The sequence below is a fragment of the Primulina huaijiensis genome, chromosome 6, assembly GCF_012295235.1.
Source record: "Primulina huaijiensis isolate GDHJ02 chromosome 6, ASM1229523v2, whole genome shotgun sequence".
Lineage (NCBI taxonomy): Eukaryota > Viridiplantae > Streptophyta > Magnoliopsida > Lamiales > Gesneriaceae > Primulina > Primulina huaijiensis.
In genome coordinates, this window is record NC_133311.1 from 18,418,918 (window position 1) to 18,432,117 (window position 13,200).

Here is a 13,200-nt window from a genome sequence, read left to right on the forward strand (position 1 = left end):
ATTACAGGACAATCTCTCGGATCTCTTCTGACACCCCGTTCATAGTTTTAGGCTCGTCTCATAGTTGAGATCGCGGTTTAGGTCAATTTCAGCGAGCATCAACAGTAATTTTTATGATAATTTTTTTAATAAATATCAAAACTTAATTACAAAAGTTTATAGAAAGAAATCAATTCGACACTATTGCATTTTATACGCTAACGGTAACTATACATATTTAGATTAGTAAATGAGTCGAGAGGGTTCGCGAGCTTTCGAGTTAGTTTAAGAAAATATTCGATTCATATTAAGTTAAGTTGGACTCAAATATCTTCGAACTCTGGACGACAACATTTTTTCATTTGCTAAGGTTCTTTTATTCTCAAAGCTAAATGTATCACATGTTTTGTTTTATTTTATTTTATTTTATTTTATTTTATCTGAGTGTGAATTAAAATTTGAGCTGAAATAATGCTGCCCATATATCTAGCTAGGTTCGGCCCGTTTAACTAAAAGCCCAGTTGGTGAATCTACAGCCCATTTTTATAAATAAATAACACATATTGTGCCATGTCGACTTTAATTTGGAGATCTCGTCTAATTACATTTTTCATGAAGTCTAATTCGATTGATGGACAACGTAACAAAATTATATGAATTGTTCCTCAGATTTAGTAATTTTTTTTAGAAAATTGGCCCATTCCAAAATATGGTCGTCCCTTGGCTATTAATTTTTTTATGGTGAAGTTTCATGATGCAAGTGTGTATCGTGTATTTGATAGTAATTTACGCTTCTCGATCTTCTCATATTGAATATCTCGATATTTTATTTTACAGTTAATTTTATTTTTAATAGTCAATATATGATTTTTTATGTTTCTTTATAAAAATTATTGTTATATATACCAACATTTTTAAAATATAGTACCAGCAACCATTATATATACTAGTTATTCTGCACATACGATGTGTATGTGTACAGTCTTTTTTTTATCATTATCGATAGACTAAAGTGAAATTTGACAAATTATGGAGGGATTAAATTGATATTTGAATTGTTGAAATAAAAAAAATAAAAATAAAAGTGTGTGTTGAAATTTAAAAAAACAAAAAACAAAAGTGTATTAGTATCATATAAAGGTAAAATTGGAAGAAAAAATTGATGTCCTTCTTAATTGGTTATTATAATGTTCTCAACTTTAATAAGATAGAATTGATAAATATTCATCTTAAAAACAAAAGTATAATGAGTAAACACTTATTATAAATTATCTAAGATTGAAATAAAAGTTTTAGTTGTCGATGTACAAATTTTTTGCATTTTGATTTTTTTGAATATAAATCAAAATTTTATATTATAAAGAAAGTAAATTTAGAAACAAAACTGTCTAAAATTTGACTAACATGTAACACACTCATGCATATATAGTTTTGTTATGCTACCCACCTCAAGCGGACACACACACACATATATATTTTTGCTATGTTTTACAGATCTCGTGTCCACCTCTATATCCACCAAAGAAGTGAAATTCATAGACGACATATCGGTAAACACGTAAGCACTTATGTGTGTAACTCTGACTCAATATATATAGGTACATACATACATATGTATATATATATACATATTTTTTCATAATTAAATTTGTCCCCATACCATTTATATATATATATTTTTGCGGTGAATAACTGGTCCTATTGGCCGGCTACATCGATATATACAATATTTTATGCACGTGACGTGCCGGCAACCATAATAATAATACTTTCAAAAAGCTATTAGTTGTCATTTACTGAACCACGACTTTCATTCTTAAATTAGAGAATCCCATTCCCCCACTTGTCAGCCCCACTCAGCTTTCATTCTGCCATTGTTCGAAGTATCACCTCCTCGTTCAATGCGCTATCTTTTGCAACTATACATATCAAATGATGCATGCACGCACATTTCTCAAATTTATTTAAATTTTTTTATACCAATTAATATTAATAAATTATTAAAATTTACAAATAAACTTCATAATTTATATTTATTTAATTAATTCAATATATATTTCCGATGGTGCAAAAATAAGTAAATATAATTAAAAAAAATTGATTCAGCTGAGAACCCCTCGTGTGGGGATGTATCTAATTAAAACCCAAGAACACGACAAAAATTACTTTTCTAGCTTTACTCGTTAAGTAATCGAGTAGGACCCATGTATTTATTTAGATTTAATTTATTAGGTTAGACATCACATCATCTAGGAAGAAATTTGGAACAACTTTTTAAATAATAATAATAATAGTTATAAGTACGATTGAATGACTTAATTGAGAGGATTTTTGTTCGTATTTATTTTAAATAACATAACATTATATGTTGAAAAATTACAGTATAAAATATAGTATTTTAGAAATTCTCAAATTTTGTTTAAATTAAGTTATTCACATAACAAAAAAATTTACACTGATTTCAAAGTGTAGAGTAACGTAATACATGGCCGAGTGGATATTTATTTACTTAATATTACTATCATTGCTGAAGAAAGCTTTAAATATATATTTTAGAAAAAACTAAAAAAATTTGATCAATATATCATCAATTATGTTTTATGAGTGAAGTAGATGAGTGTTTGGTCAATGATCATAAGTTCGAATCACTTTACCGAAAATTTTTCGGACGAGACTGTTGCACAATGTTGTTTATCTGGTTAGCGTATGATATTGTGTTATCTGGGAGTTTACTCGAATAGGAAAAAAATTATATTTTATTTCATATTATTTCGTTCAAGTCACTACATGATATATCAATATAATAATATTAATCTAAAAATTATTATGATTATGAGAGCATTTATGAAAAATATATGAGAATCTTATTAAAATGTTATCCACTTGCACCAACTGATAATAAGCCATCTCCGACCTTTACGCATTGAATGCTCTCTTATCTCCCATTCATTCACAACCACATCTGACTTTGTCCCCTCCGACTACTAACTCAAATCCGCCTTTTCCTTATAAATGAAATGTTTTTTTTGTTTTCAAAGATCCGATTGAATCTTTTGAGGAGTGTTCAGTTCTTCAGTTCATGAATCAATGGCCACCACGTTTCTTGAATTTTCAGCCACCAACTCCATCATCTCCACCCAAAGATCCACCTCCAAGAGACGGAAGTGCCTCCACCTCAGGGAGGCGGCGGAAAAGGAGGAGGAGGATCACCACCACCAGCCTCTGCTCCCTGGACTTCCCGACCACATAGCTCAGCTCTGTCTCTCTCTCGTCTCCCCATCTGTTCTCTACTCTGTCTGCTGTTCATGGCGCCGCCTAATTTATACCACGTCTTTCCCTCCATTTCTGTCACTTTACGCTCTGTTCGAATCGAATGAAACGCTTCCCCAGTTCTCCAACCGCTTGAGATTCTGTTCGTTTGATCCTATATCTTGTAAATGGCAAAACTTACCTCCGCCGCCACCGGAGTTTTCGTTCAGCTTCCTCTTACGGCACCCATCATTTATTTCTCGGAATTTCTCAATCCAATCCATCGCCGTTTCTGGCAAACTGGTACTTCTCGCCGCCACCAACGATCAATTCCAGCCGGCCTTGTCTGGACCCATCTTATTCGACCCCCTTACTCGAAATTGGATGCGGGGTCCTTCATTCTCCACGCCACGTCGATGGTGCGCTATGGGAGCTTCACGAGCTGCCGTTTTCGTGGCGAGTGGGTTTGGATCCTGCTACAACTCAGACGTTGCGCGGTCTGTAGAAAAATGGGATCTCAATATCCGGCACCAGAAACAACAGCAGGAGCTGCGGCGGGGGCATCAATGGAGATGGGAGAAGATGGCGAATCTCAAGGACGGAAAGTTCTGCCGCGAAGCGATTGACGCCGTTGGATGGAGGGGAAAACTATGCATGGTTAACGTGAAAGGCGATGCAGCGAAGGATGGAACGATATACGACGTGGAGAAAGACTCCTGGGAGGATATGCCGAAAGGAATGCTGGCGGGTTGGCTGGGGCCAGCGGCGGCTATGGACGAAGAAACCATCTATGCCGTGGATGAGACGAGTGGATCACTGAAAAGGTATGATCATTCGAGGGATTCGTGGGTAAAGTTGATGGAGAACAAGATGCTTAAAGGGGCTCAACAAGTAGCGGCGGCGAAGGGGAAGGTGTGCGTGCTCCGTGCTGATGGTGCCGGAATCGTGGTGGTAGATGTAACAGCTCCGCCGCCGGGTGGACTATGGGTGGTGGATGCTCCTCCAGGGTTCCACGGTGTCACGATGCATATTTTGCCAAGATTGAGTTGCTCATAAACTATTCTGAACTAGCACAACATTTTCTTTGTTTTTTTTTATGCGAAGCACATTTTAATTTTGCTAATTTTTTTAAAATAAATCAATGTTTATTAAATTATTAATACTTCATTTTTAACACATTTTGGTTATGTTTGGTAATATGGATGGGATCCCATAAAATGTTTCATTAATACAAAATTACAATATTATGTTTCTTTTATTTATTTTTATATTCATTAATAATTGAAAAAAATAAAATAGTTATCGCTATTCATTCAACTTAAAATATTTTAACAATCACAACATATTTATCCACGCAATTCTGTAAAATGGCAAAAATTTGTGTGAGACGGTCTCACGGATCGTATTTTGTGAGANATAAAACGGCAAAAATTTGTGTGAGACGGTCTCACGGGTCGTATTTTGTGAGACGGATATCTTATTTGGGTCATCCATGAAAAAGTATTACTTTTTATTGTGAATATCGGTAAGGTTGACCCGTCTCACAGATAAAGATTCATGAGACCGTCTCACAAGAAACCTACTCTAAAATCAACTAAGAGCAAGTGCAACCTTGATGAATGCTTTTAAACTTGAGAAAATAAACGAATAACTTGAATTTATGTATCGGATCGAACTCAGAGAACAAAAGTATTTATCTACAAAATATAATTAATCATAAATTTAAATTTAGTTCAATTTAGCCAGACACTTATTCCTTTTATATTTTTTGTTACATAATAAATAATAATGGAATAATGAAAACACGAAACAACACTTTTTCAAGTCAATAAAACACCAAATCTTTCAAATAAATTTATATATCACCACTGGACATACATATTTCTTATTTATCTATTCTATGAAGCACAGTACAGTATCATCAGAATAGACATGATGAGGCATTTATATAGCTGATCAATTAGTTAAATTAGGAAACAGTTGATTTCTCAAAGCTTAAAGAGTACATTTTTATTGATCTGTTTAATACACACAGCGTCTAAGTCATTCAGAGGATCTTCGAAAGGCAAGACATAAAATACATTCACATATAAACAAGGAGCAACAGAACTTTTCCATTTCATTCCGATCTTTGTGAATTCACTATTAGAAAAAAGGAAGCAATTTAGAAACAAATATATATGCTATTCTGAACTGCTCGGTGGCTTTTCTTTCGGATGCTTGGAGGCATAGTGATCAACGAGCTGATTATGATTTGCTAACTGAGCCTGATAATTTTGAAATGAAAATTTAGATAGCTGTTTCAATCACTACTAGATACAGCCACTATTTAGAATGGATCATATAAAACTGAATAAAAGCGAAAAATTAGCATCCAAAAAATGTGTGTATCCACTTTCAAGAAAATTGTCAGAACACCAAAAACCCATAACCAGTTCAAGAAAGATGCTGAACTAAACTTGATCAGGCACATTTAATGGCAATATCTCCAGAAGAGATGGATTCTGCAAGAGGAATATTATATTGGGCTGACTAAAGGCAACTCTCCCAAAATAAGAGATGGTTCTTGGTAGTGGCCATCTCTCTTGTCATCGCCATTGATACAAAAAAATTCACTTCTGCCACACCTCGTGTCCTCTAAATCAAGAAGTTAGACCCAACAAAACAAGATAATGAAACTGATTTTGGGACTCACTTCTAAAAGATATTTGTTTTCTGACGGCCTGCTTCCAGCATGCTGAACAGGGGCACTCAGCAGCAGACGGGGGTATTGATTGACATCCCTCAAGTAAAAAAAAAATTGATTTTTTAAGTTATATAAGAACATGTGGTTGTCCCCCTCAATATAAGAAATCGCCTCCCTGCAACCCCAAGCCTTCCCATCCTCGTAATGGATTTCCTGGGCCCACCCTTGATGCTAACGGCCTCCTTCTACCCTTTCTCAAACAACCCCAAAGATTCCCATTCAAAACAAACAATTTGAATCGACAAGGCACTCGTTTGACAGACAGAAAGTAATGATATATATTAAAGGAAGTAAAATTTATAGCACACATGTGCCAATGCAGCATTACTTAAAGTATTCTTCTAATATCAGAAAACAACTAAGTTCTCTAGTGTAAAATGGGCCTTTAACAAGAAAAGGGATGCCTGAGAATAATTGCGAACATATCATCAAAAGATATCTTTGACTGTCTTCAAACATTTGTTCACTTCAATCCTAATCTGTAGGTTTGTTTACATCTTCACATAACAGCAAGTACTAGTAAAAGCCTGTTGAAATCCTTTAGGGACATAAGATTAAAGAAAATGTAAAAACGGGGGTTGAGATGTAAGAAGACTTCATGGAAACGAGCTATAAGTGCAATGCCTTGATATGATTGACATATGGATCGACTAAATGAAAAAGAAGATAAAAGGATGAGTGTACAAAGAAATTGACGCTCTGTGGGTTACGTAATCAGAAAAAGCTCTAACAAGACAAAGCTAAAAGAATAAACCCGTCATCTTTCCAAGAAAAGTTATCAGTGTCGACCCATAGTACAAGATCATTCAAGAACAGTTCAACAATTTCATCATTTTTATCAAACTACAGGATCCACTGAAATAATTAATTCCCAACAAATCAAACTGCTAAGAAACTTGTTTTCTTTTTTCACATTAAAAATTCACTCAGCTTCTTTGGATGGAAGACTAAATTTTCATCTAGGCATGAAACACACGATACGCTTACAGTGCAACACAAGTAAATTATATTGCTCCAAGAATACTTACAAACTTCATTTCATCCAATACATATCATCTACAAATCAAAGACATCCACTGTAAGAAAACCCGTCACATAAAAGCAATCCATAGGAACCAAGAAACATATAGCAGAGAAATGAAATGAATTCTCACAAAAGTAAAAATCAAATTACGAACAATCTCGACTGTGTTGTGTAAAAAGGAAGATTACCTTACATACAGGGCAGATTACTTTGAGGCCGATGGCTCGAGCCTCGATCTGTGACCCTTTTGCCTTCTGATTCTTCTCCGCATTCTTTCTCTGTGCCTCAATTTTCTGTTTCCCTCTCGTCATCCCTCTTTTTGTATGCGAATTCCCTGTGATTTCAAACACACAGTTCACGCCTTCGTGTGTGTGGAACAACGGGTTCAAATTCTGGGGCTCGCACGTGTGGAGGTTTTGCTCACACGCTACATACCGACTTTCATTGGCTATTATTAAATGTGCAAATATTTGTATTTCTTGAAAAATCAGACTTTTTTTACTTCAAAATAAAAAATCAAACTTCTAAAATTTTTTATTCGACAATCCCAGGTAGTGAGGTCTTCTTTGTAACTTTGTAAGCTTCGAAAATTACAAATTTATTGATGAAAACAATGAAGTTTTTATCAAGAAGTGTAATTTCAATTTCACCTCATCATTATTATTTTCTTTTTCACATGGCCACAAAGGATTTATGAAATTCCAAATTTGAATTATGAAGAGCACATCAGATCTCCAAAAGCTAATCAAAACTAACAAAAACAACAAAATACAGCCAATGTTCCATCCATTCAAATAAAAAGACTTCAGAACATGCTTATGTCCTCGTCTCACGCAACCTTCGACTTCATTTTAAACCATGAGTTAGGAATGACGGATTGGAGAAAATGCTGCATTCTTTGAACAAATCCGTGGTTCGGTTCCTGTATGCTACTTAACAGCCACTGATAGTCAGATAACGCGTCTTCGGACAGCGGCTCCAAGAACTCACACTTGGACAGAATATCAGCAGGCGGCACATTAGCTATGAGATTTGTGTCAAGCTTTGGTTTACCTTTACGTCGTTCTTGGGGTTTCTCCAAAGGTTCATCAAGCGAAATGGGTGATGCGCCAACAATGATCTCTTCCTTGAAAGGTAATGCTCTATCTGGTTGTAGGCAGAACTCTATCCACTGATAAACCAGTGGTGAAGGTCCTCTGACACGACCCCCAATTTGGTCTGTGACGAGTCTTGTGACATTTGGGACTGCCTGTGATAATATACAACGCAACTCATGTTAGATGTATGGCAAACTGAATGCAATAATAAACAATGCAAAACGAGCACGTGACCCAATAGTCTTGCCCGTCCTGATATTTTATTTGGGGTAAAATGTTTGGACTAATTCCAAACTACATCGGAGAAACCACCAGTTACAAGAAAACCGACAAACTTGTTGCCATCCACATGCTGATTGCTGTCAGGAGAGAGTGAAGATCCTAACACTTTTTCCTTTTTTTCCCTTTCTGAAAACACCCATTTGATCATTTACGAAACATGTAGTCCCTAAGTAGGTAACTAAAATTACTGATAACCTCACTGTAGGTCATTCTAATGAATGAAAAGTTTATCATACTTGAAGTATTATTACCTGTCGTCCCCCAATGGCAAGTGTTCACTTTAAACATTTATAATGCGCTTATAATGCACGACAAAACGAACTTAATTATGAACCCAGAAAGATTTCAACTGAAATGTTGCACGAGGCTGATTTTTCAGAAGAGAAGTTCTCAGTGAAAGGACAAACCCAAAAATCTGCCCATAAACTAGCTCCGGACTTTGGAACAATTACAGCAATATTAGACATTGTTTTAGCCATAGGAAGAACGTCACTACTCCATCCGATGGCCACCCATACATCTCCTGCTTTGAAGGCTTTAAGATAGTACTGACTGTCAAATAGTCGAACCTGTACCAAATCGTGAAAACGTTGGTTGATTCAATTGTGTTTCAATCACCGAACTAAAGCAACAGTGACAAAATATCTGAAGAGGGTGGAAGGGCATTATATGTTGTGCCACTACTTGAACAGGACTAAAAAATGGCAGTCCATAGCTTCTTAAACAGAAAATTTTAATGCACTTAAATGGCTGAAATGCAAGAACTGGAGCAGAATTCACATAACTGAATGGATCCAAAGTTTTAAATAACTACAGCAGTCCGAAAAATTGGTCAGCTCACCCCGAAAAAGTAATATTAACAAAGCTAGGTTAACTAGTCCACTTAAAACTGCTTGGCAGCAGCAATTTTCCAGTTTAGTCAATGGAATTGTGGATCAAAGATCGTTAATAGGAATATTACTTGAGGAGATCCCAAGGAGCTGAAAAATTCTGCTTTCTGCTAATCAAGAATCCATCCATCTACTTTACCTGTTGTAATGTCTTCAACCTTCTATGCATATGGAATTTTTTTTGTTGATAGTGACCTTAATAAATTCAAACTATTATCCCTTCTTTAGACGAGAATATAAAGGCTGCAACCTTTTAATCTCCTTGCCAAATTATTAGTTCATTTAAATTAAATACATCTAAGAAGTAAAGGATGTACAAAAAGCTTAAAATTTAGAATTCAACACAGCATTAGACTATATATTTCGTCACTCACTTCTAGGAGTTGCCCTTAAACTGAAACCTTGGGAGAGTCTACCTATAGGTAAGCCTCCCGACAAAGGCACCTAATAATAATTTGTTCTCCCAGTACATTTTCTGCATCATGTTACACCCATTCAGCGGTCCAAATTTCCACTCACCTTTAATATCAATATTTCGTAGTATTCATCAATCACATCATGTGTACCATGTTTCACAACGTTTGTCTACTTTGTAGTAAAGAACAAACTCTTGAAAATGTCCCTAGCACATCTTACTGTAAGAACTCTCTACCATGTTTTCTTACCTGCTGAAACAGCAGATCCAGCTGCTGTTGCACAGCATTTCTCCCTCCAACCACTTCAGAGTCAATGTTGGAAGTATTGTAAGATGCTCCCATGTACTTCAAAACTGCCCCAACAATCTCTCTGGATGAATCAACCATTGAAATCTTCCCAGCAAGATCAGGTCTCCATAAATCCGACCAGTCCTGTTTATGGTAATAAAATATCACATGTAATTTAGCAAAAACAAATATAAAAAGAATATTTGCTAACCATATTTTAAACTCAAGCTCTAAGGCAACCCATTTATGTTGATGTTACATTAGTAAATATCATGTGTAATATCGAAGATCACATGGAAAAATGTTTTTCATGAAAAATATTGTACTTCCTGCTTCAAATCCAAGCTAAAAAAAACAAGATTTTAGTATTACTGATAGTCCAAGATCTAAGGCAACCCAGATACTTTCAACAGTGAGCTTACTTTTTGCATCAACATTAATAGAAAGTATGAAACAACATATAAAGATCACAAGGCACCAAATCTAAACTAATGGTTGCAGAGGCTTAGAACTCCAGAATGATTTTAAGGCAGAAAGAACAATTACCTCAACAGGAGCCAATTTATGCTTTAGAAATTCTTTCTTATTATAAGCTATCACCATGCACCCCCAACGATATGGCACTGCCCATATTCTACCTTGAGAATCTAGATTCCCCTCACTGCTCCTGCGCAAATATACCTGAGATTATTTCAAAAGTAAAACAGGACTGATCCACCATACATATCAAATGGAACTAAAAGGAATAATAAGGTAACATATGAAATTCACGGATAAACAATGGAACAAGAAGTGATGTAGCATGATGATTATATAGCAGCACAGAGTCAAGGTCACCAAGAACTTCAAATAGACAAGGGCTGAAATTGTATGAGTCCTTTCATTCTTCATGATCTTTGGACTTCTTTTAGTTATACACTCCTTTCATTTTTCTTCTTCATTTCTATATTTTCTATCTTGAATTAAAGAAGACCACACAAATGCACTTCCAAAGGCATGCATTTTTCTTGATTATCAAGTCAGCACATGAGACCATAGTATGATGAAGAAGTTATTGCAGAATTGGAGAAGATATTCAGTTGGAAAATTCAACTTAAAAATATGCATACAAGGTATCAGTTAATCTGTTGAGTTCACCTAGATTATTCTTCGGTTTTCACACATAGGACAAATGATTATATGATTACAGTAAGTACCTTCCATTTATCACTTAAATCATTAAACCAGTCTTTTTCTTCCAGTCCTTTCATGGGCTCAATTAGACTCTTTTCGATTGCAAAGTTTAACCATGAATCTCCAAGAGCAACGACATCAGCCACAGCCGCAGATTTAGGGTTGATTTTCCGTTTGCTAGGTGGATCAGAAAGTTCATGAAAAATGTCTTTCAGGCTTCGACGAAACACTGGTTGGAGCTTCACTCTCTTTCCTTGGGACCGTAAAAATTCCTGATTTCCAGGAAGTAAATTATCAAATATGATTCAGAAGGGCATAAGCAAATTTTACGACTTGGCAAAAGTACCAATGGGGATAAAATAGAATAAATAGTTGCGACTACAGTCTACATTTAAAAAAAATTGATATTTTTATTTTCAAAATGTGATTTTGGGCCTGATTTCAATTAAGTACCAAATTTCATCTGCACATCCACATGCAGAAAATTATCCAGGAAGCTGGGAGTGGTAAAGCACCATTGACAATAAAGACAGGATTTTAAATTTGATTACAATGCCTTCCATAGCTTTTCCCATTTCTCCTCCTCCACGTGATTCATAAAAACAGAAGAACCTCCAGCCGCCAAGTTTGGATGCAGCAAAACCTCAAACCAGGTAACCATAATTGCTAACTTTCCAACTCTCCCTATCTGTTTTTACTTTATGATAGATTTGCTAATTCATATAGATCTGCTCGACAAATATGGCAGTTTCTAACATAACGGTGAGTTGTATTCTAGGCAATATGTGTTTGTTCATCGAGTCAAGGGTGTTTCTCTCACTTAGGAATCTTAAAGGCAACATTTGTGTCGGGAAGAAAAATAAAGTCGTTCAAAACAGTGTGATAAGACAAAAGAAGTTACTTCCGGTAAACAAATTTGAAAGATTAAATTACAAATATAGAACATACACGGATCCATATGGGAGGTAGCGAGCCTTCCAAAGCAACAATTTTCAGAGGGACTGTCAAAGCATACGTTTTCGATTTCCAGAGGTCAAAAGCTGCTTTCACTCTTTCATCTTCAAAGTTCTCCACATTTGCAAATTTCTCTACATTATAGCCATCTGTATATGAAGAAATGGATCATAAACCCCAAGAGACAAAAAAACCTGGACTACATTTCCACATGATCCCCTGAAGAAAAATAAAGAACCCACACAACCACTTTTTATCATTCTTTCAAGTAAAAAATCAGAACTACATAACGTGAATGTATGCATCTTCTGCATAAATTCATGAGCATGCACACATTGTAGCACCAGTGAGTATGTGCCCACATTACAAATTGGCAGAAATTTCTTTCCGCAAAGTACAAGTGGAGATGAAAATGCTCTTAATTTCAGTGCAAGCACAGCAAACAAGGTACAAGTAATGCATGAGAAAATCCAACCCAATAAAGCAAACCCCCTAGCTCGGCTTTGGGCATTCCTACAAACACACACATACACACACTCGCAAAAGCATAATAACATAAATAATTCCATCAGTACTCGCACCGCAGCACCATCCCCAAAGAAGTGTACGATCGACAAAGCAAAAGTCACAACACCTTCCAAGCTAGAAAAGGAAAACGATTATACCTTCAGCAGTTTCTTGCTGCTGAGCGATTGAGGGTGGAGCAATTCGGGCCAGAGCTGGAGATGAAAAGGCCCAAAGGCCGCTGAGTCCCAGCCCAAACAAAAGAACGGAAGAGAGCGAGAGCTGCCGGAGGAGGTCTCCCGGCGAGCTCGCGTGGACATTCCGGTGGTCTTGAGAGAGTTCAGGAGAGAAGGCTTCGAGCGGACAGCCCAAACGGTGGATCCTGATACGAGACGGGTTCCAATACGGATATGTAAATGGTCTGCTATTCGGGTTCGGACCGACGAGTCGGGGAAGACAAGAGAGACTCACCACAGACATTTTTATGCGACCGTACAACTTGCGTATTTCTCGGGTTTTTAAAAAGGGCAATTGACTTCACTCCCAGCTGTCGATTTTTTTTGTGTTCAGTCTGTAGGTACTTTTTTAATACCACATT

At 36.0% G+C, this 13,200-nt stretch overlaps 2 protein-coding genes across 2 annotated transcripts; one reads left to right on the forward strand and one right to left on the reverse strand.

Annotated features, from left to right (window-relative positions):
* The first annotated feature begins 2,887 nt into the window (after window positions 1-2,887).
* LOC140979265 (F-box/kelch-repeat protein SKIP25-like) lies at window positions 2,888-4,325 on the forward strand. The gene has a single exon (XM_073444603.1). The coding sequence runs from the start codon at window positions 3,067-3,069 to the stop codon at window positions 4,282-4,284; it is 1,218 nt and encodes a 405-aa protein (XP_073300704.1). The 5' UTR covers window positions 2,888-3,066; the 3' UTR covers window positions 4,285-4,325.
* A 3,030-nt stretch (window positions 4,326-7,355) lies between these two features.
* LOC140979955 (uncharacterized) lies at window positions 7,356-13,119 on the reverse strand. The gene is made up of 7 exons (XM_073445624.1): window positions 12,764-13,119; window positions 12,093-12,247; window positions 11,168-11,416; window positions 10,518-10,652; window positions 9,933-10,115; window positions 8,785-8,946; window positions 7,356-8,247 (listed from the first exon to the last, which is right to left on the reverse strand). Exons 1-7 carry the CDS (start codon window positions 13,080-13,082, stop codon window positions 7,828-7,830), a joined length of 1,623 nt encoding a protein of 540 aa, XP_073301725.1. The 5' UTR covers window positions 13,083-13,119; the 3' UTR covers window positions 7,356-7,827.
* Window positions 13,120-13,200: the final 81 nt, after the last annotated feature.